Below are 24,172 nucleotides of genomic sequence, written 5' to 3'. Positions count from 1 at the left end.
CCAGTATGTCCCATGGCGTGCTAGAAATGCTGGCGGCAGGTTTTGCGCAGGCACAAAATGCAGTTTCCAAAGCGAGTACAGTCTGTGCTGTGCCTGAGCACTGCAATAAGTGGGGAGGCATTTTGTATTGAGGCAAACTGAGTGGTGAAATTACGGGATTACTTTTCCGCTGTTAGAGCAACATAGAATCATCCAGGTTAGAAGGGACCTTTAAGATCATTGAGTCCTACTGCTAACATGACACTGCCAAAACCACCACTAAACCATGTCCCTCAGCACCACGTCTACCTGTCTTTTAAATACCTCCAGGGATGGTGATTTCCAATGCTTGATAACCCTTTTGGTAAGGCATTTTTCCTAATAACCATCCTAAACCTCCCCTGGCGCAACTTGAGGCCATTTCCTCGTGTCCTATTGCCTGTTGCTTGGGAGAAGAGACCGAACCCCTCTTTTCAGGGAGTTGTAGAGAGCGAGAAGGTCTCCTCAGCCCCCTCTCAGCTCCCTCAGTCGCTCCTCACAAGACTTGTGCTCCAGACCCCTCACCAGCTTCGTTGCCCTTCCCTGGACACGCTCCAGCACCTCAGTGTCTTTTTTGTGGTGAGGGGCCCAAAACTGGACACAGTACTTGAGGAGGGGCCTCACCAGCGGAACAATCCCTGCCTAGTCCTGCTGGCCACACTATTCCTGATACAGGCTAGGATGCTGTTGGCCTTCTTGGCCACCTGGGCACACTGCTGCCTCATAGTCACCTGGCGGTTGACAAGGCACCCAGGTCCTTGATTCTTTGAGAAGAGAGAGATACTCGATACTGAGCGCCCTTTGTTCACCACCTTGGAAATCGTCGAATCACAGAATGGTTAGGTTTGGAAGCAACCTTAAAGACCATCTAGTTCTAAACCCCTTGCCCTGGGCAGGGACACCTCCCACTAGACCAGGTTGCCTAAAACCCCATCTGTCCTGGCCTTGAACACCTCCAGGGCTGGGGCATCCACAACTTCCCTGGGCAACCTGTGCCAGTGTCTCACCACCCTCAGCGTAAAAAATTTCTTCCCCAATTCCCAACCTAGTCCAAATCTTCCCTCTTTTAATTTGAAGCCATTACCCCTTGTCCTATTGCAACAGGCCCTGCTAAAAATCTTCTCTCCATTTTTCCTGTAGCCCCTTTAGGGACTGGAAGGGGCTCTGAGGTCTCCCCGGAGCCTTCTCTTCTCCAGGCTGAACAACCCCAACTCTCTCAGCCTGTCCTCACAGCAGAGGGGCTCCAGCCCTCTGATCATCTTTGTGGCCTCCTCTGGATGCAAAATGTTTATTCAATAGCCATTTCCTGCACTTCCGTTGTTTCCTTGCTTCTTCTTTCAGAGTTTTGATTGGAGCTGGCTGAAATAGCTGAAGGAGCCGATGTGCTGCTGTCTGCCAAGTGCCTGCGTGCTGCGAGGTGGCTTGGCAGCCTTCGATGTGACAAGCCGGAGGGGACTGGTGGCTCAGTCAGCTTGTGTTTTTGTAAACCTTAATGGAGCTGATTGCGATCAGCTTGACGTTGGTCAGCAGCAGATAACACAGCGTTTTGCGGGCTGGTGCTGAGTTGGGCTTTCCACTGATGGAGCAACCGGCTTGTTGGAGACGTGTGATTTCTCCCCAGAACCTTTCCTGGACAAGTCAAGGAGAGCCAAGAGCTGGCGGCAGCTTGAGGGGCTGGGGCCTTCCTGCCCCGGCCCTCCCGCCGCTTGTCACGACTGCCTCAACGTGTGGCACACGAATCTTGTATAGATTGTATCTATTTAACGTGGAATTAGCCGCAATAAACGCTGTGAGAGAGGCCGTGTCGTTTCTCCCTCGCTGCGGGCCCTTCGCCGCACCCCGCCGGCCGGGCCGCCGCCCCGCCCCGCGCTGTTGCCGGGCAACAGGGCAGGGCGCCGTATCCCCCTCGCCCCGTCGCGGGCCGCGACGCCATAAGCAGGCGCCGCGCAGGCGCGGCGGGGCGGGAGTGGGGCCTCGGCCGCACGTGGGCGCGGCGGCGGCTACAGGGACGCGGGCGGGTTCCCTCGGTGGGTCCCCGGTACTGGGAGGGAGTTCGGGGTCCTCCGGCCGTGATGGGGGGGAGCGGAGGTGAGGGGGGGCCGCCGCTACTGCCCTACGGACCGGTCTGAGAGGCGGGGCCCCAGCCGGTCCCGGGAGCAGCCGGCGGGTGAGCGGCCCCCGGTGCGGCCCGTGCGCCCGCGGCCTTCCACCGGGGACCGGGGGAAGGGTGGGGGGGGTCGTGGTCGGCCGCCATTGCGCTCGCTGTGACGAGCGGGAGGGGTGAGGCGGCCCTCTTCCTTTCGCTGCGTGGTCTGGGGATATTCCCTGGCTTTTTAGGTCCGCAAAAAGGAGCTCGGTGTGGGGAAAAAGGGGGCAGGGAGGCCGTCAGTGGGGAGGAGGAACAAAAACCTCCGTGCAGGCGGGATCTGCCTGGCCACATCACGGCCTCTCTCTGTCCCACAGGTGATGCGAGGATGACCATGGCTCAGGCTGGAGCCGTCGTTGCAGCGGCCGCGGGACTCCTGGTCTTCTTCCTCTACTCCTCCATCCACAAGGTCGAGGAGGGGCATCTGGCCGTCTATTACAGGTACTGTTGTTCCTTTGCCAGCACCTGGAGCCTTCCCTAAGTTTCCCTCTCGCTCCGCTTAGGATTCATCCTGGGCCCAGGTCACCTTGGGAGGCTTCCGTCTCCCTTCCAGGTTTTGCCCCAAGGTGGGCGAACAGTGTTGTTTCTGATCTTACTGCATTGGGAATGATGTGGGCGTGGATAGCTTCACTCTGTGTAGAACCCTTAACGAGTTTCAGCCTTTCTGAATCCTCAGCTACTTTTACCTCTCTCCCCCTTTTCTGGGTCACGGTTTGGATTTCAAAGCTATGGGGACCAAAACTCTTGGTCCATTGAGGCTTTTGGCATCTGTTGATCTCTCCCTCTTATATCAAGGGCCGTCACCTTCGACTCAAGACTGCCTGCCAGCCAGAGTACCTGCCTTGTTGTTGTTTTTAAATGGGTCTTCTCCCTGGCTCTGGGCTGGGGGAGAGCCCTAGGGCTCATCAATGCTGTGAATAGCATCTGCAGAGCAAGTCATTGTCACTCCACAACATCGAGTGGTCACAGTCACTTAATGCCACCTCTTGACTAGATTTCACTTTAAATTTGAATGAAGAAACGGAGAAATTTGGCACCAGCCTTTTTTCATTCCGTCCTGTCTCTTCTACCCTTTGCCCTCACCACCACCAGTTTCTTTTGTGCTGCTCTTTCCTTTAATTACAAGTGTTTTGAGCAGCGCAGGCTCTTGCGGGATGCTGCAAGAGACCATACTGCACTATGACAATCAGTCAGTTTGAGCTCTGTTGTCTCCAGTCTTTTAACCACTTGCCAGTCCCCAGGAGAGGCTGTGGGTTTTCTTTGTGCTTTGGATGAGGGACTGTGCTGAATGCCATGCGAAAATCCAAACTGGCGGTATTGCATCAACTGCTGGATTTTTCCATGGTTACCAGTGAACTATTTGGAGAGGAATATCTATGTTCTTGAAGCTCTCTGCAGTGTTGCAATGAGGGAAGAATTTAGGAATATCTGCCTTCTCTAAAAGTTAATTGCTCACAGGACTGAAGTAAACAATTGTCAAATAGCAGCAGGCAAGTATCTTAGGTAGTAAGCCCTTTTTTAGGGGAATTAGTGGCAAATTTGGTGCAGGTGAGTAATGTAATTTGCACTAATGCACCTGTGACCCCTGGCAGTTTGAATGTGCTTGCTCACTCTCAAAGTCAGTGCTTGCTTTTTCCAGTCACTTGAGCCTTTTCCCCTATTTTCTGTCTGTCTCTGTAGGGGTGGTGCATTGTTATCTAGTCCAAGCGGACCAGGCTACCACATCATGCTCCCGTTTGTTACCACCTTCAAATCTGTGCAGGTTAGTATCTCCTCATCTTGGAAGAGGGTGAGTGGGAGCAGATGTCAGTAGGGATATTGCTGGGTGTGGGGGGGTGACTTGGACAACTGACGTTTGCAGAGGAGCTCAGTAATGTGGTAGTCAGAGCAGCACCGGCTCCGAGGAAGCCCATGGTTCCTTCTGTCTCAGGTGCCAGACCCAGCTGTGCGCTGGGACTTGTCCTTTTGGTGGAATCTCCCCAGCATGCTTGTTTGTTACTTGGGATGGGACATGTCTTGCTTTGGGAAGACAGTTTGTGTTAGTGGCCCTAATTGTTTCCAGGGAGAGCTGCAGGAACTGAGAGCAGGGAAAGGAGCGCAGCTGCCTTTCTGTCTCACAAAAGGCAAGTTGAAAGAAGTCTGTCTTCTGCCCGCTTCTGCAAAAGTCAGAGGACGCCTTTTTGGCTCCATGTTCCTGTGTAATGGTTGTGAGAGTCTGGGTACAGCATCATCTTCCTGGACAATGGAGAGGTTTTGTGAGCGCTGGTTGTCTTTTTATTTCAGACCACGTTGCAGACTGATGAAGTGAAAAATGTGCCTTGTGGGACAAGGTATGTTTTTCCTTTTTATTTCTTGTGGTGATGAGCAAGTACACTCTGTTGTGTAGTTTGCAGCTAGTCATTGATAGTGCTGCAACACAGAGGCTGAAAAGTAAAGGCACATACCCTAAAATTAGTCTCAAACATACACACATACATCACACTTGGAAATAATAGAGCAGGAGGTATGGAAAGGAACGCTTTTGTTTTCGCTGGAATTGATGTTCTTAGGGTATTTACATTTATAGTGATATTTTCTTGATTTTTTGCTTGGTTTCTTGATTACTCTGCTAGTCTGTTGCTTGTGCTTTGGTCTGCCCTCTGCTTTGTGGTATTTCTACTCTGAATCTTGTGGCTGATACAAGTGTTGACAAGTGACTTAGTGGGCAAAAGTAAATGGTGAATGGGAATCCTGATGGGAGATGGTTCATTTCAAAAACAGCTCAAGAAAATGAGTCTCCTGGAATCATTTGGGGCATTTTTGGAATTGATGTTTCACCTGACATAAAGGGAGAGGGAGACAGAATAAAGAAGAATCCTATGCGTGGGTGGCACCTGTGCTTCGTAATTAAGCTGATCCTTTTTGCAGCACAGGTCTGTATTGTTTTAACAAGCAGAGCAGTAACAGAAGGAGAAGGCTAGTTGAGCTGAGTTGCAGATCCTGTTGTGTTGGTTCATTCACAAATAAAAGCGATAATCGGATCTGTTTCTTCAGGATAAAAACAAAACTGATGGTGCTTCTTCTTGTATTTTAGCTTTAGGGTACTCAACAATATTTCTGTTAAAAAAAAAAAAAGGCAGTATGACTTGAATGATGACACATACTGACCATGCTGAAATTAAAAGCTGAAAGTTAGCAGCAACATTAATAAGGCAGAGTTAATTTCAATCTGGTTTAGCCCTTACTGAAATGAGTTATTGGAATTATTCCTATAGCAACTCGTTAGACATCGCTTGGGCTTAAATATTAACATAAACCCTTACTGGTTTTAGTTTCACATCTCTAACCTCTTTCACGAGCATCCATAAATAACGTGAGTGGTCAGCGCTGCAGCCAGGGCTTTGTGATCAAGTGAAGAGACTTTAGGTCAAGTAGAAAGTAAGTGCAAGGAGGAGGAGTTACGATTCATTGTGATCTGTATCTGTATCTTTTAAATGGCAAAGTTTAAAAAAAAAAAAAAGTCATCAGAGCAGAGTTTTAGCAGTGTGTTTAATGGCAACTTTTAGCTCCTAAGTAGCATAAATAGGAGTAATACTTCACCTGCGGGATGTTGTAAAACAGCATTGTGTCCTTGGGCCAGGGCTGGTGTCCTACCATCCCGCAAGCCTTCTTAATAGACCAAGGAAAGCTTTCCACTGAAGCTTAACTACATTAGACATGCTAACACAGTCAAAATTAAAATGTGCTGTGGGACAAGATGACCTCCAACCCTGACCATTCTGTGCGTCTGTGATGTAGGAACTAAATATTCAGTTTAATTCTTTAAGCTCCTGTTACATTTCTGCGTTGCAGGATTCAGTTGTGCAATGTAAGTGGTTGTGAAGTTCCAGGTAATAAATGTGCTTTAAAACAACAAACAGCTGGTGAAGCAGTTCTTAGTTAATAATTGAATACAATTCAGTCTAAAGGTCCTAGTAGCCCTGCCCATTTTTAAGGTGTTACTGCAGAAACCTTTAAATTTTCTGCATTCGGGGTCAAAGTCTGCAGCTGGTCCATGCCAAAACTTTGAATTCACATTTCCATAACAAAATGTTAGCTTATAAATAACAAATGGATCAAATCTGAAATTTCACTCTCCCAGTTCAAAGTTCATCGCAAGAATAGATCCGAAACGGTTTAAATTTTTATAATTGTATATTAAACCATCAGATTTTAAAGGCTGAGTTTGTCTTCCCCCGTATTCATACTCCTGTCCTTGTATTCTTATCTATATCAAGAAGCTTCTGAATGGCTGTGTGGGTGTCCCATCCACAATTTCTGCCTTACCTGTCCCATTTATACTTGACAGCATTAAGTGAATATGTTAAATACAGATTTTAAAATACTTTGGCACTAGATGACTGTTTTTTCATAAAACAGCTCTCGCCCCAGAGAAAAACCTCATTCCATTACAGCAGGTAGAATATGTGTCTGCTCTGAGCTGTGAATTGCCTCTGGTGTCTGAGATTTCTGGCTTTCCCCAACAAGAAAATATGCACACAGTTCCTTGGAGAGTGCAGTGGTTTCCTTATGGCAGGTCTGCTAATCACCAAAAACTGATGGAAAATCAGTTCAATAAATTAGTTTTAGAAGAGCAAAGTATTCCAAAGGGCTGGCTCGAAGAATTAATGTACTCACAATAAATGCGTTGAAAATGGTGTAGTGCAAATATTGCATGAGAGAATTACATAAGTAGCATTTTTCTTCTAAACTTAACTGCAAACAATCGTGCTAAATCTTGTACAGGTTTTTACAATGCCAAGAGACAGTAAATAGCCAGGATGCTACGCAGTAACACTGCTCAAGCACTAGTTGTTTATTTGCAGAGGTGCGAGAGTCATTTTGTGCTCGTGCTGCAGATTGTTGGCAGGAATGCAAGTGGAGCAGTGGAGGGGCATATCCCTGCTTGTTAGCCAGCCACGTGGAAAATTTGTGTCATCAATATTGCAAGTGGATGTATTGCATTAATCCCCATATCTCCAGACACACCAGATCTGACCTTTAAGCCCGAGTTTTACATGCTCTGATTGCCTAACCTGGTCCGGACTTGTTTGTGGTCAGCTCTAGCAATAAGCATTAAACCTTCACCTTATTTTACGTCCCCTTTTTTATGGCAACGTCCTTCAGTTTCTCCCTTGTCTTCTCCTGGCCTGGCATAAGCTAAAATCCTGAAATGTATGAGGCTTTCTAAGGTCTCCTGAAATGCCTGTTAGTGCATGTTAGTCCCCCGCACGCTTTTACCTTGTCCTGTAAATTTAGGTGCTATTGCTGCCTGATTATGCTTCAGCTTCTCCCAGGTGCGCATAGTCTATGTGTTGATCCTCCTTTCAGACTTCCTTCTTGTTCCTCTCTCCCTGACCAAAGAGCCTGCTCAGCTCAGTATGGTTCTGCCTGACCAGCCTGATGAGCAGCTCTGCAGTGAGGACCTTGGGTGGGGTGTGAGTAGCCCTTACAGAGGCTGCAAATGCTGGTCTGAGAAAGGCTGCAGAAACAGCAGTGGAGAGTTGCAAGAGCTGGAAATCGCCCTGTGGAAGTCACCCTGCCGTGCATCTGGCAGACGAGGGTGTTTTGAGAGTGGTAGGGGCTTGTTGAAATGGCAAGAGTGCTGTCTGAGCCAGCGTTTAAGCTGTAGGTGTCAAAGGGCAAGTAAAGCAGCTGTGGGTGATGAGAGTATTTATACAGTTCCTTGTCAGCAAGGTGTGTGAATCGCTCCAAATCAGTCTGTGATGCTCTGCCAGAGCAACTGTCCTGAAACTGCCCAGGACGGTGTCTCCTGCAACCTAGAAGTTAACTAACATCTTCTGGACCAGGCTGTTTGAGAGGATGTCTTGTCTGAGATCCTCACTTTAAGATCAGAGTATTACGGTTCGGTTTGGCTTCTGGGTTTACAGCAGCAACGTCCAGAGGGCCGTCCCCACTGCACAATGTGAAATGATGGTGGCTTTAGCAGCTAGCTGGCTGGCTGGAAACTGCAGTGTAAGTGCTTTGTAGGCTCGGTTGAACCTTAAACCCTCAGTGGGGAAATGGGCGGCCAGTGTATTTGGGCTCTGGGTGGCATCTCTTTCCTCAAAGCCATTGCCTGACCAAGAGGACTGATATAATTCACTTACGCCCCATGCAGGTTGAGATCCTTGGCAGGGTTGCTGTGGGTAGTGTTACGGTTGAGTCAGTCAGGCAGTAGGCAGTCCTCTCTGTTCTGAGATGCCAGCCTTTCTTGTACGTGAGGTGATGAGGGGCTGTGGATGAGTTCTGCCTAGAAGGCAGACTGTCTCAGGTGCTCTCTTTTTCTTCTCGCATCCCCATAAAATTGAAATGCCAAAAGGACCCCAACAGAAAGATGTGGAGAGATTCTGTTGGAAGAAGCCCACACACTCTGCTTTGGTTCCCTCACCAGGGATATCTGGAGGATACCCCAAGCTGGGTTTCCCTGTCCTGTTGGATATGTCGTAAGGAATAAATCAGGAGGATGAAAGCAGGTCCAGAAGAGCACAGGGAATGCTGTTGGACATCACTTGCCATGATCAATAGTCGTTTTATTGGATGTGGTGGGATAGTTAGAGTGCAGAACAGATGAGATGGAGAAAAACACGTATACCATGCCATTATAACTGCTTGCACAGCCTGACATATCCATAAAGGACTCGTAACCCTATCTTATTTTTCAATAATAGTAACAGGTCTTAAGAGGGAGTCAGCAGGAATGACCATGGCCTTAAAAGAAATCTTGAGTGAAAAGGAGATTAATACTCTTATTACTAGTATCTCACTGGGAAATAAGCTATTTTTGGCTAAAGAGACTTTTCTTTGGGCTTATCCCTTCTAGCAGGCAAGCTCAGTCCATCACCAATGTTTTTAGCTCGTAGCTTGCCATGCAGCAGGCAGGTTTGCAGAGTGAACGCAGGTTGTGCCTGGGAGACCTTTTCTAAAAGGGCGCAGACACAGGCAAGTTTGGGTGATTTTTCTGCAGACTTAGCTTTCAACTGCCAGAGATTAAGATCTGCCAAATAAGAAACCGAGTTTGTCCTGGGCATACGTTTGAGTTAAAACACTGTGGAGAGTAAGTTTGTAAGTGTGCGAGGTCTGCTTCTGGGGATCAGCTGCCTCTAAACGGTTTTTGTTGTTTGTGATTTGCTTTTGCCCTGAGGACAAAATCGCAAGAGTGCTTTGAAAATATGCCTCTCAAGAGACTTACAAGCTGTTGAATATTAGGAGGGTGTTGTTTTTTTTTTTTCACTGTAGCGTTTAAGGTTTTCCCCAGTGCCATAGGTACCTAAGGGTGGGCATGACCTGCTGAAAGCCACGTCAGTAAGAGCAGAGGCTGAGATCCAGCCCTACCTCTGATTCCTTCTTTTCTCTGCTGGTCTGGCAGCACATGATCCCTTGGGGAGAGGACTGCTTGCAGGCTTCTACTGATGTTTAGCTTGGAGAAGAGGAGACTGAGGGGACACCTCATTGCCCTCTACAACTACCTGAAAGGAGGTTATAGAGAGGTGGGTGTTGGCCTCTTCTCCCAAGTGAATAATGACAGGACCAGAAGAAATGGCCTGAAGTTGCGGCAGGGGAGGTTTAGATTAGATATTAGGAAGAATTACTTTACTGAAAGAGTGGTCAGGCACTGGAACAGCCTGCCCAGGGAGGTGGTTGTGTCACCATCCCTAGAGGTGTTTAAGAAACATCTAGATGTGGCGCTTCAGGGCATGCTCTGAAGGGCAGAGATTGTTGGTTATGTGTGGGGGTTTTTTGGGTTTTTTTGTTTGGTTGGTTGGGTTTTTTGTGTGTATGGTTCGACTCGATGATCTCAAAGGTCCTTTCCAACCATGAAGATTCTATGATTCTATGAGGTGTCTGGAGCTTCTTGACAGTGCACATGCCTGGGCACGTGCACACAGTTGCGGGTCTTAACTGGCGAGCTGTTTGCAACATGACATTGATGCAGGGAACGTGAATTAAATTCTGTTACGTGCTTTCTTTCTTGCTTTCTAACAAGGGCCTTGTCAGGTTCATGCTGGAGTTAGTAAATGCATGAACTTAAACGAAGGGCTTTTCTATTTAAAATGTATTTGCTGCCTAGGACAGCTGTGGTGCGTTTGCAGTTTGCCTCTGATCTGCTGCTTGCAGGTGCCGTCTGCCGTCCCTGTTGCCTTCCCTTTGTTGTGCTGGACTTCCCCCTTTCTGATAGTTGCAGCTACATTCCTGTTCAAAAATGTTTTCCTTTTGCTGGCAAAGTAGGAGGTAACAAAGCGAAGTGAAAGGGCTTTGCAGACGCGCTGGAGCACGCTTTTGATTTATACAAAGAGAGGGTCTAGTCTGTAGAAAACGGGGGTTTGCTCAAGAAGTCAGAATTGTTCTAAGTTTAGTAGAATTCAGTAAAAAAGGGGACAGAGGAGTCTTCGCTTTAAATATGGACCACCCTTAACAGTTGCAGTAATAATTTGTGAATTCTCTTTTTCACTTACAGTGGCGGTGTTATGATCTACATTGACCGAATAGAAGTTGTCAATAAATTGGCACCATATGCAGGTATTTCCTGTCCTCTTTCAACAAGCAGCACTGTGACTGTCTTCACTCATCCTATAGCCTCTCTGTCTTGGTTTGCAGACTTCAGTTTTCTGTGTCTCCGTATCCTTATGGTTGCCAGTACCATACCACTTAGTTTCATGCCTGTATCTGCAAGCTTTTTGGAGAGCCACAGATGAAAATACATTCTGGGATTGCTTCTCCCCTGTACACTTAGAAATGCAATGGGTACTCAAGCTGGCCTATTTCTTGCTGCTGAAGGGGAGACAACCTGTGAAACTAAATACAAGGGACAAAGCCCCCAGATGCTTGCCAGCTCAGCCTGTGTCGAAGCCTCTTACCTTCTGATTTCACCAGTGTCTGAACCAAAGACCTACACAGGTTTTCACTTTATAGTAGTATCTGTTCCTATGCATGCAGGTCCTAGACAGGCTTTACCTTTTCGTTTGTTTCTGCAGATCATAAAACAGGACCGTGCAGTATATCTTGCTGTAACTACTCTGCTTTTTGAAGTCATATAATCCCAGTAGCGCTGGTGGAGGGGACCTCTGCAGGTTTCCACTCTGACCTTCCTCCCACTTACAGCAGGCTTCTGACTAACAGCTGGGCAGGGCAGCTGTGGCTTCGTCCAGCTGAGTTCTGAAAACTCCCAAGGACGGAGATCCCCTACCCAACCTGTCCCAGTGCTGCACTACTCCCCTAATGCCCTGAGCTGTTGTTTTGTGGTTGTGGCATTGCAGAAAGCGGTAAGTGTCAGTGGTGACTGTGATAATTCTCTTGCTTCCTCAGTGTACGATATTGTGAGAAACTACACTGCAGACTATGATAAGACCTTGATCTTCAATAAAATTCATCATGAGCTGAATCAGTTCTGCAGCGCCCATACCCTGCAGGAAGTATACATTGAGCTGTTCGGTAAGTGGATGGCAGCTGGATGCGCCCACCAAGAACAGTGTAATCTCCCCGTTCGGCTGTGGAATATGTTATAGGAGGCTCCTGCAAGCAAACAGCCTCCGTGCTTGAGTTGCAGGCTAGAATCCAGCTCCTTGTATACCCATGTGTCACTTTCCATGTAACTTTACTCTTTAATGATATCTTTGTCTTTCCCCATCTGCACGTGGGAATTAGATTTCAGCCCTTTTCCACTTGGAACTGAATTCTGGACACACAAATTAGCCACTCACTATGGTGATGGTTTTGTCTTGTACTTCTACTTTCAGGCCTCTGTTCAGTTGCTAAATTGACTTTTTTACTTTAAAAACTTCCTTCTGGCTTTATTTAGCAAGTGAGAGCCAGAAGGAACATTGTCTCTGTTCATTGCAATGCTCTAGTTTTTTCACGAGGGGGAAGCAGTGGTTCAGGAATTAGCAAATTTAATGTTTTGTGTCTTGGTACCTACCTGTGCCCCCAGAGACGTAACAGCATCACGTTCCTTCTTGACTGGCAGAGCAGGGGAAAATGGGTTTATGGAAGATAAAAGATTGTCAGAGTTCTAATATTAAGAGACTGTCAATCTTTGAATGCTGTACTGAGACTTGCCAAATATCCATAGTCAGAGAGGAGTTTCCTGGTAGTACATGCAGTCTATTTCCTTTATAACTGTCCATTTTTGTGGGAAGATCTTAGAGCTCAGAAGTAACAGAATATGTTTTTTTTCCAGTAGCAAGTACTTGATCCTGCAGATCCCTAGAGACTTAAGGCAGAGCTTAAGGCAGCAGGGTTGGTGTGTCTCTGGCTAGGAAGGGATAAATGTCTACCACAGGCTCTGGATGCTTTTTCTTGCCAAGACACTGAAAGCCATTTATGCTCAGCTCAGATGCCATGAGTTCATCAATATCTGAACCTTTCTAGAGATGGTAGTGTGTAGCTCTCTTTTCAGGAACACTTTCAAGGGGGTATAGGAAGGGAAATGATGTACTGTATGATCTCAGAAAGTATCTTTATCTTACACCATAGAGACATCTGCTCTTCAAGGCCAGCTGACTCTGCCACACAAGCTGTAGGAGAAATGATGATGAGCTAAGTAGTCTCTCTCTTGTCCTTCAAACACAGATCAGATAGATGAGAATCTGAAGTTGGCCCTGCAGAAAGATCTCAATGTTATGGCACCAGGTCTCACTATCCAGGTAGGTTCATTCCCTAACAAAGATTATTCTTTTTTCCACCTCTCACTTGCTCCCCTTTCACTAGATTGATGAGGTTTCTTGCTTTGGTTTTACACATAGTGTGAAATAGTTGAGCATTGAGTTGAGGTTTGTCATTTGAAGACTGTCTGTATGACAGCGACCACTTCTAAATGGTAGTTTTACGTTAGGGGAAGACCTGCAGGATAGAGAAAAGGACCTTTTAGGCCATAGACCTGCAGGTGTTGGATTTAGTTTGCAAAGAGCAAGAAAATATTTTTCTTCAAACTACCTTTGGCCCCCTACAGAGCTGGGCACTCCAGTGTGCCAGCACAGTTCCTACAGGTAATTGCAAAAGAAAAAGAGATCTTCACCTCTTCTGCACTTGTACCAGTGACAGGGAAAGATGTTATATCTTAAGTGATTTTCTGCTTACATGTAATGTTAGAAAATCTTGTTTAATCTTGTCTGGGCTGTGGGACATACTGGCTTTTTGACATGTTGAAGTTGCAGGCAACTGACTGGGAAAAATATACCTTAGGCTTGCAAGCGCTAAGATGGAAATCTCTGCAGATTTGCAACGTAGGGAGGAGTGAGACGAAATCTGTTTTGCTGTTGTTGTTGCCACATTTAGCTAGGCTGGCCGTCTGCGTGCAGGGAGGGTAAGCCTCCTATTGACAGCATGTGAAATGCTGTGATAAATACCGTTCTGCTTTGCAGCTCATTTGTGCATAGGCTTGCTCTGTTTTGATGGGGTGAGCCACAGGCAGTGTCTTACCACAAAGAAGTTGAGATGGCACGGCTCTTCCAAATACCCAACCTAACTTGCGCTATACATCGTAGAGAGATTTCCTGCAAAAGTTCATGATAAAAATTATGGTGATAACGTAAAGGCCCTTTTTGATCTCAGGGTATGGAGAGGCATAAGCAAAGCTCACAACTCTTTGCTGGGGAGATGTGAACTGCAGAGCTAAATCTGATCTTCAGCGTACGCTATCCCATCGACATGCCCAACCTTTGCTGTTGGTCAAAAGTTGAAGGATATCCCACCAACATCAGCCCACACTGAGCTCACCAGACTGGCAGTTTGAAGAAGTCCCGTAACTAGTGAGGAAAGTGGTTCATCTCTAGTACTGTGATCCTGCCCTCATGTTCCTGTTCTTCCCTTTCAAAGCAGAGGTGCACCCTTGTTCCCAGTAAAATTGTGCCTCAGCATACAACTCTGCCATGTTGCTTTGTCTCTTGTCATGAAATACCCTGCTCCTTCGGTGAAGAGCTGAGCTTTCTTTGGACTCTCCGCATGCTGATGTGTAACCCAGGTTAACTTAACTGTACCTATAATTGAATTGTTTTGTGAGCTCTAAGGGAAATAATGCTGTATTCGGGCATAACGTTTTCCTCTTGAGGAGCATGTTTGCACCCATGAGTGCTTCAGAGATAACTGACAATTCTTTTTTGAACAAAGTGACACGGAAAACAACTTAATTGAAAAGATGCTGTTAGAGGGCATTAGCAGCATTTTTTTCTAGGTTTATTAAAACTAACATGTATGAAACCTTCGCAAGTCCTCCAAGGTGTCTGATGTAGAACATTCTTTCCTAACTGGAATGATAGCCACAGCCTGAAGAGAAATGGAGACCAGTGAATGGTAAGAGGTGTCTAGGAACAGTGTTGTCGGGGAGGCTCCTGCACTTTCCACGTGAAAGTTGCACACCCTGGGCCTTGTCTCAAGTGTCTGGACAGAAGCGCACACCTCCTGGGAAACAAAACTGAGAAACTGGAAATCCATGCACATTTGTGGTCCTGGGGCCTGGTGGGATAGCTTGCATGAATGCAGTGCTGCTGTGGATGGGTACAGAGGGCTTCAGTTTGGGATGGATGATGAACAGCTAAGATAAGAGCCAATATAGGCAAGAGTCACACCAACATGGAGGACCACGTCGTCCTTGTCTGCTGGAAATCATTGGTTAGTAAGACGAAGTAGGGAAAGATGCCTGTAAAAGACCAGAGGAAGCCCTATGATTGCAGGCCCTAGTGTTCACGGGGGTCTCTGACCACCTCAGTATCTGCTGGAAGGGCAATAGGCCTGGTTGCGAGCCATGCTGGATCTTTCTGAAGGGTATTGAACACAGGTTTTGGCAGTGGTGAGCAAAGCTGACCCAGGGAGATGCTTTGCTGGACCTTTTAGAAACAACAAAGAACTGGTTGAGCTGAAATCTGGTAGCAGTGTCAGCTGTAGCAGCTGTAAGGTGGTGAGTTCAAGGTCCTCGGAGGAGTGAGGTGAACAGGAGAATTACGGGCCTGGGCTTAAGGAGAACAGAACTCAGTTTGTGCAAGGTGTGCTTGTCAGGGTCCTGTGGAAGACTGACATGGTCAGCAAAGGAGGCCAGGAGGCCCGCATCATTGCCAAGGACACTCCAAAGTGTGGAAAGTTAAGCAGGTGAGACAGGAGGCCAGTGTGGATGAATGGACCGAGCTGAAAAGTAGAAAGTAACCTCACAAGAAGTGGAGTAGGGATAGATACGCTGAGAGGAATAAAGCTAGTTGAACGGAGAGCGCAGGTACAGAGTTAGGAAAACCAAAGCTCAGCTAGACCTGGACCTAATGATGGCTGTGTAGGGCAACACAGAGGACTCCTGAGGTGCATCCACAGCAAAAGGAAGGCCAAGGAAGCTGTGGAGCAGGGCACATAGTGAACAAGGATGTGGAAAAAGCTGAAGTACTCAACACTGTCTTCGACTTCTTTCTGGCAAGGTCTGCCTTTGGGCCTCCCTGTTCCTTACCCAAGCAGCAGTGTCTGCAGAAGTGAAGCGTTACCCACAGTAGAGGACAACTGAGCAGATGGACACGCACAATTCTGTGGAACCAGGTGGGATGCATCCGAGGGTGCTGAGTGTCTGGCCTGCACCATCGTGAAGCCACTCTCTTACCTTTGAAAGATGGCAGCGGTCAAGGGAGGTCCCTAATAACTGAAAACAGGCAAATGTTGCACCCATATTTACGGGGAGGAGGATCAACAGGAGAGAAGTACCATAACATCAACTTATTCCCGTTCTCTGCATCGTTTACATTGACATCTTGATGACTTTTACTGTGTCCAGTTCTGGGCTCCCCAGTTCAAGAAAGACAGGGAACTACTGGAGAGAGTCCAGCAGAGGCTACAAAGATGGTCAGGGGACTGGAGCAGCTCTCTGATGAGGAAAGGCTGAGAGACCTGGGGCTGTTTAGCCTGGAGAAGAGAAGACTGAGAGGGGACCTCACCAATGCTTATCAATATCTAAAGGGTGGGTGTCAGGAGGATGGGGCAGACTCTTTTCAGCAGTGCCTGGTGACAGGACAAGGGGCACAAACTGGAACACAGGGAATTACATCTGAACATGAGGGAAAAACTTCTTTCCTTTGAGGGTGATGGAGCCCTGGAAGAGGCTGTCTGGAGAGGCTGTGGAGTCTCCTTCTCTAGAGATATTCCAGACCCACCTGGATGCGTTCCTGTCCAACCTGCTCTGGGTGACCCTGCTTTGGCAAGGGAAGTGGACTAGATGATCTCCAAAGGTCCCTTCCAACCCCTGCCATTCTGGGATTCTGTGACTTCCAACTGCATTCTCCAGCTTATTGCTATCCTTTATACTGGGCTCCCCACACTGGAATAAAAACTGCCTTCAGCCTCCTGCTGAGCTTTTGCCAGTGCGGCTCAGAATGTTGCTGGACTTCATGTCCACAGAGAAAAAATGCTGTCATATGGTGAGCTTGTCATTTGATTCCTTTGTGCTCTTTATTGCAAAGTTGTTGCTCAGCCACTTAGTCGCAGCATCTCCCAATGCCTTAACGCTTGATTATTAACATACTCACAGTGCACAGTAGTGTTTCCATACAGTAGATTTAAGTAGATTTCACTCTTAAATAGATTGAGCCATTGGCTTGAAAAAGGAGCAGCTACTGAAGATTTTCAAAGACCTGGTGGCTTTCCTGATTACAGAGGAATCTTTGACCGTGTTGGAAAAAGCTGTTCTTCTGGAAGCTCATCTTTGTTTTGGTGCAGGGGTATTATGGAATTATAAAGAATATACCCTGCAGTGGGAGGTGAGGTGAGCTCTCTGCTTTCTAGGGATGTGGTAGGAGCTTAGAAAAATCCTTTCGCTGAAGAATCTTCTGGTTTGGTGTCCCATATATCTGCTTTCTTTGGTTGTTCAGAGAAGCAGAATTGGGGCTGTTCAGCCTGGAGAGGAGAAGCTTCCAGGGAGACTTTATTGCGGCCTGTCAATATATGAAGAGGGCTTTTTACCAAGGCCTGTAGTGACAGGACAAGGGACAATGGTTTTAAAGTGAAGAAGGGTAGGTTTAGGTTGGATGTAAGGAAGAAACATCTTACGATAAGAGTGGTGAAGCAATTACACAGCTGTGGACTGTCGATCTGTGTCTCCCAAAGCTCAGTAATGAGCCGTACAACATGCAGTAGCTCCTGGTCTTGCCTCTGGAGCTGTTCCCTTCATGTTTCAGAGAGAGTCCTCCATAGAGCAGCTCAGCAGCTGTCTCTGGCATGTACCTGAGCTGTGGTGTCAGCATTGCTATGTACGTTGCTCTTGATGACCTGCAGTTGCAAACGACAGCTGCCACCCGTGCCCTGCTGTTCTCCCCCATCTTTACAGCTGTGTCTTTAATTGTGTTGTCACTTCTGCAAGCTTTTCTCCTGGAAAACCCATTTCTGAGCGTGTAGCCCTTCGTCTGTTTTGCAAGTCTCAATCCTGCAATTTAATTTTGTCGGGTTTGTGAGCCCCATTCTTGAGCAGTATTTTGGGAGGCATTGTCTGGTGATGTTTGGAGAGTCTTTGGAGTGGAGAACTAAGTCTCTTCTAACAAAGGTGGTGGACCTCTTTAGCAGTTTGTTCCACTAGCCTTACTTGATCGCTTTGGTGCCACTAAAGGTGCAAAGACAGGAAATAAATGCAGGGCACCTCAGTGAGAGTGGCTGTGCTCAGCTGTGTTGTACAAGAGGATTGGGAACCATTATGTGTGGTCTTGGATCAATGTGGAGATGTCCAGAGCACTAGAGCTGGTTTTGCAAAGACATTTCTTAGTTATGCAGCTCGCATCAAAATGTTTAAGTTAAAATGCACTTTTTTTTTTTCCACAGGCTGTGCGTGTTACAAAACCCAAAATCCCAGAAGCCATCCGAAGAAATTTTGAGCTAATGTGAGTATACAAAATTGTATGAATTGGCTTTGAGGGTCCAGCACAGGCTTAATGCTATTAGAGAGCTCTTACCTGGTGCTCAGAAGGTGAGAGATGGGCTCTAGACAGCGTGTGCTTGACTGGGCGCACTTGTGCATTCTGTTTCTCAATTTCCATAGCTCTTCCACCTTGAAGCTTTTCAACCCTTCACAAAGATGGTGGTTAAGGTGTACAGAGTCCGTATCAAGGCTATGTTCCTGCTCCTTTTTGTAGAGAGGACACTGATGTCATATAGAGAACCTGTAGAAGACTCATGATCTGAATTCAGGGCTCGGGGGTCTTGAAGTCTCACCCATAAACTCCCCTCCAGCAAACTCGCAGAACTGCAGGCAAATTTTAGTCTGATAAATACCCATGGAGATCTCCTTTGGGAAAGGGCTTGGACAGCAGGGCCGATGCCGCAGCTGCAGCAGGTCACTGGGAGCCATGTGTGGGCAAGTTGGGGCATCCCTCACCGCTTGTGGCCCCGTCCCAGGACACCTCGCTCGCATGGGTCTGGGCTGTTTCCTTGGGGCTGGCTACTGTTTCCCATGCTGCAGCTGTACCAGTACCTCTGGGGCCCTCGCTGTACCCCTCCAAGCAGAGTCCAGCCCTGGAGCCTCTGGGAGCCATTCGGGTAGGGGGAAATGCTGTTGGGTCTGGCTGAGCAAGCCCAGCTCCCTCAGCCTCTCCTCGATGCCCTGGCCTCCACCCCAGATCTGCAGTAGCCCTGCACTGGACTCCATCCTTGTCCTGAGGGCCTCAAACTGTATAGAGCATCCAGATGTGGCCTCACCAGTGCCAAATAGAGCGGAGTAATAATCCCTTCCTTTGACCTGCTGGTTACACATGTGCTCATACAGCTGAAAACAGAGATAGTGCTCATGGCTGTGAGGACATGATGCTGGCAACTGGTAGGCTTCTTCCTGTCCTGCTGGCCTTTCATGCCTGGTTTGCAGAGCTGCTCCCCATCTCTTTCCTTCTGATATTGTTTCTCACCTTGCAGGGAGGCTGAGAAGACCAAGCTGCTGATTGCAGCCCAGAAGCAGAAAGTAGTAGAGAAGGAGGCGGAGACGGACCGGAAGAAAGCGCTCATTGGTATGTTACTAGCTGGGAGTACTAGTGGATGGGGTGCAGACTGAATTTCCATCCCTGCATCCCCCAGTAAGCCGGGGTAGGATGTTGTCTTGCATGGCTGACAGCTTCCCTGAAGGAGGCAGGTCCCGGCTGCACCAACAGTCATTAAGAAAAAAGAGTGTTTGTGCTGTTGTATCCATGTCCCGCCTCCCTCCCTGTAGCAGCAGAGCAGCGAACACCTCTGTCCTACACCGGGGCTCCCCCTACAGCAGGCCAAGAGGTGACAGCTCTCCCAGAAAAGCTACTTGGGCTTGAAGCTAAATGTCCCTGTGCCGGGGGGACTTATACTTGTCAAACGGATGTCAGCCGGTGCAACTCTAGCAACATCAGCACTGTGTTTTCTTTCTGTAACTGTGTTGCTCGAAGTACCAACTGGCACTGAGTTTGGAGTACCAGCCTCTGAGCAGAAAGGGAGGCAGAAAGCCGAGAGCAAACTTAACTTGCGTGGCAGATTCTGCAACCAGGTGCTGGTGTCAGGGTGCTGATGGTCAAGCCCTGAGAAGCCATTGTCTGAGCTGAGCCTGTTGTGATTGCAGAGGCGGAGAAGGCTGCTCAAGTGGCCAAGATTCACTATCAACAGAAGATTATGGAGAAGGAAACTGAGAAGCGAATTTCTGAAATTGAAGGTAACTGTGGTGCTAGCGTGCTGCTGGGATCACCTTTCAGCTAAGGGTGGTGGCAGGTAGAGGAACTTCAGGACTGGGCCGACAGGCATCGCCATCCTGCAAAAATAATAAAGGGTGCAGTAGCGCAAGGTTATGCGCTGGGGTCATTCCTCCCCCTTGCAGGGACCTCTCCAAGAAGCCAGCAGTGCAGGTACACGGGTACACCTGGGTCAGCTCAGGTGCTCAATCTGATGGGGCTAACACATCTTTTCCTGTCCTGTCCTCTGTTGCTGTGTTAGATGCTGCATTCCTAGCAAGAGAGAAAGCAAAAGCTGATGCGGAATACTACACTGCTCGGAAGCTGGCCGATTCCAACAAGGTGAGCACTTGAAAGCTGGTCAGAAGAGGACTTGCTTACTCTTTTCGTTCTACACAGGAGATCAGGTTTAGGTGGGCTGCATTGGAAAAACTCTTCATTTAGGAGCCCATGTCCCAGGAAGCAGCTGCCTGAGATGAAATCTAATGACGAGGGCCCCAGAAGGTTGTCTCTTACAGTCTCTGGTTTTGTTTTTTTGTAGCTGAAACTTACCCCCGAGTATCTGGAACTAATGAAGTACCAAGCGATAGCTGCCAACAGCAAGCTGTATTTTGGTGACCGCATCCCCAACGTGTTTCTGGATTCCTGTGCCTTCCAGCAAGCCAGTCTGAGGACCGCCCAAGAAACCAGCCTTCCTTCACAGGAGGCCCCAGACACCTCTGGAGAAAGCCACCTCAGAGCAAAGGAAAGCACTGGCTGACAGAGGTAGAAAAATACCCGGTGTAGCTCAACAGCTAGCCCAGCTGTGAATGGGGCTGTTGCCCTGTGCTGGTGGGGCGGATACAGCGCATGTGTGGACATCCTGTGTATTAGGTGGCAGTTGGGGTGATTTTCTTCTAGCAACACATTGCAAGTGCTCTGCCTCTTCCGTTTCTTCCCCTATTAAATTGGTGCTTCCAAATGAGGGATAATCCTGTACTAACATACCTATACTGGAATATTAAAAGACAGACACCAGGAAAGCCTTCCGCAGTAGGTGCAATTATTTAGCAAGTGTTACTCTGGAGGTAGGAGATGTGGCTTTGAGTGCTACGTTGCTGCACACTGGTCATTGCCCAGTGCTCCTTGCTGAGGCAGAACGAGGAGGTTTCCTTTGTCCTGCCAATGAAGCTTTGCTTTGTGGACTCCGAGGCAAGTTTCTACTGGCGCTGTCTAACTCGCCTCAAGAACTCCAGTGAGTGGGCTCTCCTTGGCCAGCGGAGGCTGTGTGTTCCTGCTCAGGGCAAGGCCTGACGAGGAGTGGTTTGGTGTGGAATGGGTTATATGAATAGGATCTCCATAGATGTAACCTTCTTTCCTTTAGGCAATGGTACTAGATACCGACTCAGAGCAAGCAATCTCTAACAGGCTTCTGTAACTCCCCTTCTCCAAGCAAGAGCGTCATGCTGGCTGCCCGTGACTGACTGTAGTACGTTTCAGCTGGGCAGCTGAGTCTCGCCTTGCATCCTAAACCAGATTCCGGAGTGCGTGGATCACCTCTGAGCAGCTGGTTGGCAACAGAGCTGGCAAATGTTTGCCAGGGAAAGGGGGCTGAATTTCCACTGCTCTGCCTCGCTGATGAAAGCGAATGGGAAGAGAAGAGCGAAGGCTCCCCGCTCTGCAGCAAATCAGATGTTTGACACCTCAGCTGCAAAGTAGGTGAGGCATCGCTGCTCCCCAGTGCAAAATCCACTGCTCCAAGAAGAAGCTGGACTTGCCTCATGTGTTCTTGAGCAGCTGCGGTCGAGAGACTGTTGCTGGTCCTCTCATTGCTGGCCAGGCTTTGCTGTGTTGCAAGGTTTTTGACTCGTGAGCGGTGCTAGCCGGATGATCTTTTCTCCTGGTGTGCATTGTAATATATCAAATCCCCGCTCCCTGTGTGCCACTGCAGGGTGAGAAAAAGAGGTGTGCTCACGGAGGGAAATCTGCTGGTATGATCTGCGTTCCTCTTTTCCTCTGTCCTCCCCTTTGTCTGTGAGGACATGCTTGTTCTAGGACCTGTTTCTCATCGCATTCTGCGGTGATCCCAGAAGACGATGGCTGGGGAGGCAACTGGCAAGATCTTGAGCTGAAGCACTGTTCCCCAGAGGGCAGCACTGCAGCAATGCCTGCCTCTGAACCCCGCTGCCTGTTCCAAGACTGCCTCTCCTCCGCCAGCCTGGGATATCTGTATGTTCATCCTGCTTTCCTGTCCGGGCCAGTTGGCGGTGATGGGCCAGTTGGTGCTGGCATTGAGATCTTCTGTCCCTGGCACTGTCTGCAGCCTTGTGGCAATGGGAAGAACACGCTTAGGTTTTGCCTTTGTGAAATGTTCAACCCAAAACAAATGGCTTGACTTCACCTCTGCTAATAATTTCCTCAAATGAGATGTGTGGGCTTCAGGCTTTCCAGTGCTGCTTTCCTAACCTACACAGGCTTTCCAAGCCCACGTGGCTTGACTCAGAGGATGGCAGTGTCTCTTCTCAAGGAAGTTTGGCAACATACGGTGCCTTACGGTGTCTCAGCTTCTGCCCTGGCTGCTTCTCCTCCATCTCTGCGGCAGAACAGGGATGGATTGACCCTGTCTCTCCTGCTGCCACCACTGGCCAGCTTGGGTAACATGTGACTCTGGGAGCTTGCAGCAGTTTCAAGTGGTCTGTCTTTCCACCGTCTGTCCTTCGTCCGTCTGTCTGCAAACTCCCAAGGCCTGATTGGTGTTCTGCTTCAGGACACCAGCTCCTTTTCAAACCCAGCCATGGCAGGAGCAGGGGACCAGCACCCCACCCCAGTGAGAGGCCAGCTGAAGGTGCTTGAGCACCAATCCTGGCTTCCAGGGAGGTCGTGGGTGAGCGTGCTTCCCTCGTGCTCTGAGGATGGAAGGAAGGGTACTGCTGTCACCAGGAGGAGAGGTTTCTGAAGCGTTTTCTGTACGCACCTGGTGCACAGGGGGTTGTGGCACAGCCCTGTGCCTTGCAGGTCCCAGCCTAGGGAGCACTAAGCTGAGCATTTTGCATGGGGGAGCTCACATCTTCACCTGCAGAAGGCTTGGGCAAACACTGCTCTCCTGGCAAAGAGCAGCCTTTAAAGGATGCTGGCGAGCACAGGAGCAGGAAGGATGTCTGCCTGTCGCGCTGGAAGGCAGCTCGGCCAGCAGGCAGGGCAGAGTTGAAACCCGTGGCTGATGGCAGGAGAGGAACAGGCAGGCACAGCGTTAGCCCTGTTAGACCTTGCAGTGCCCTCCTAAGGGGCAGGGCAGTGGGGGTGGTAGCATATTTTGTAGCTGTGGTGGTTGAAATGACTTCTGGAAGTATTGTTTGACTTGCCACGGTCCCATTTCTCCTGTGGGAAGGGCTTCGAGGAGTCAGTGGAGTTGCATCTCTTTGACCCTCCACCTCCTTGGTGTTGCTGGCCTGCAGCAGCCACTTGGATTGTATTTTTGGACAAAGGCAGGCTTTTTAGAACAGAAGCACTGCTGGAGGAGACATGGACTTGTCTCCATGTGGTGCTCACTGAGGTTGGGCACTACCCAGTGCTGGCATGGGGCTGGGTGGACAGGGTAGGTTCTGCCAGCCTGGAGATGACAAGAAGTAAGGGATGAGGGGAACCATGACAAGCAATAACCAGGCAGCTCACAGCTCTCCTGTGGTGATCAGAGTGAGATCCCTGCGCAGGGAGTGGGAAAGCCTTCAAGGCCACTGCAGGAAGAGCTGCTTCCCTTTGGATCTGAACCTCAGTGGGTCTCACTGCGGCTGTCCGGGTGGATGCATGACTTTGCTGTTAGTGGCTGTCCGTCTGGCTAAATGTTGTCCTGCTCTGGTTGGGTATGCATCAGCCAGAGGTGGCCCATGTGGTCTGAGGGACACCGAGAGATGCTTCTGTGGCTTGAAGTCCTGCAGCAAGGTGTGTGTGATGCATGGTGCCTTCTGCGAAAACCTCCTCTGTCCCTCTCTGCTTCCCTAGCCCTCTGCTTCGGGAGCCGGAGTAGGCGTGCAAGAGGAGGGAATCACCATGGCTTTAACACCTCTGTCTAGGCTTTGCGTCTCTCAGAGCTGGGAGTTGCAGAGCGGGAATATGGGTGCAGCCAGGAATGTGGGATTGAACTGTTTTTTCTTCCCCTTCAAAAAGGCCTCTGTGCTCCTGTGTGACAGAAGGGGTCTGCGACTGGATCTGCGCCTTCTTTAAGGAAAAACAATAAGTACGGTCAAGTTTACATGCACAGTGTTAAGTTCTTTCGATAAAGCAGAATAAAATTATTTTGTTACTGTTTCCTCAGTGTTTTCATGTGTCCTAGGGCCAGTGTCGCTGTAGGCACGTGGCGGGGGGGGACAACCCTGTGCCTCACCCT

The 24,172-nt window shown here is 48.7% G+C and overlaps 2 protein-coding genes across 2 annotated transcripts in view; both read left to right on the top strand.

Moving 5' to 3' along the window:
* CHUK (component of inhibitor of nuclear factor kappa B kinase complex) overlaps nucleotides 1-1,499 on the top strand; it is a 41,875-nt gene extending 40,376 nt beyond the window's left edge. The window contains exon 21 of the mRNA XM_063338472.1: nucleotides 1,360-1,499. Within this exon, the coding sequence (XP_063194542.1) occupies nucleotides 1,360-1,386 (27 nt within the window). The 3' untranslated portion in view covers nucleotides 1,387-1,499. The remainder of the gene's footprint in view (nucleotides 1-1,359) is intronic.
* Nucleotides 1,490-24,093, top strand: ERLIN1 (ER lipid raft associated 1). The gene is given in 13 exon segments (XM_063338478.1): nucleotides 1,490-1,622; nucleotides 2,482-2,605; nucleotides 3,845-3,926; nucleotides 4,448-4,494; nucleotides 10,641-10,702; nucleotides 11,489-11,614; nucleotides 12,752-12,825; nucleotides 17,954-18,012; nucleotides 19,037-19,128; nucleotides 19,704-19,793; nucleotides 20,072-20,151; nucleotides 20,351-20,494; nucleotides 20,496-24,093. Coding segments are annotated over 13 exon segments (1,128 nt in total). The 5' UTR covers nucleotides 1,490-1,597; the 3' UTR covers nucleotides 20,619-24,093.
* The last annotated feature ends 79 nt before the right edge of the window (nucleotides 24,094-24,172 follow it).

The sequence above is a fragment of the Chroicocephalus ridibundus genome, chromosome 6 (genome assembly GCF_963924245.1).
Source record: "Chroicocephalus ridibundus chromosome 6, bChrRid1.1, whole genome shotgun sequence".
Taxonomy (NCBI): Eukaryota; Metazoa; Chordata; class Aves; order Charadriiformes; family Laridae; genus Chroicocephalus; species Chroicocephalus ridibundus.
The sequence above is the reverse complement of the archived record's forward strand: the minus strand, read 5'-3'. Positions and strand labels throughout refer to the sequence as shown.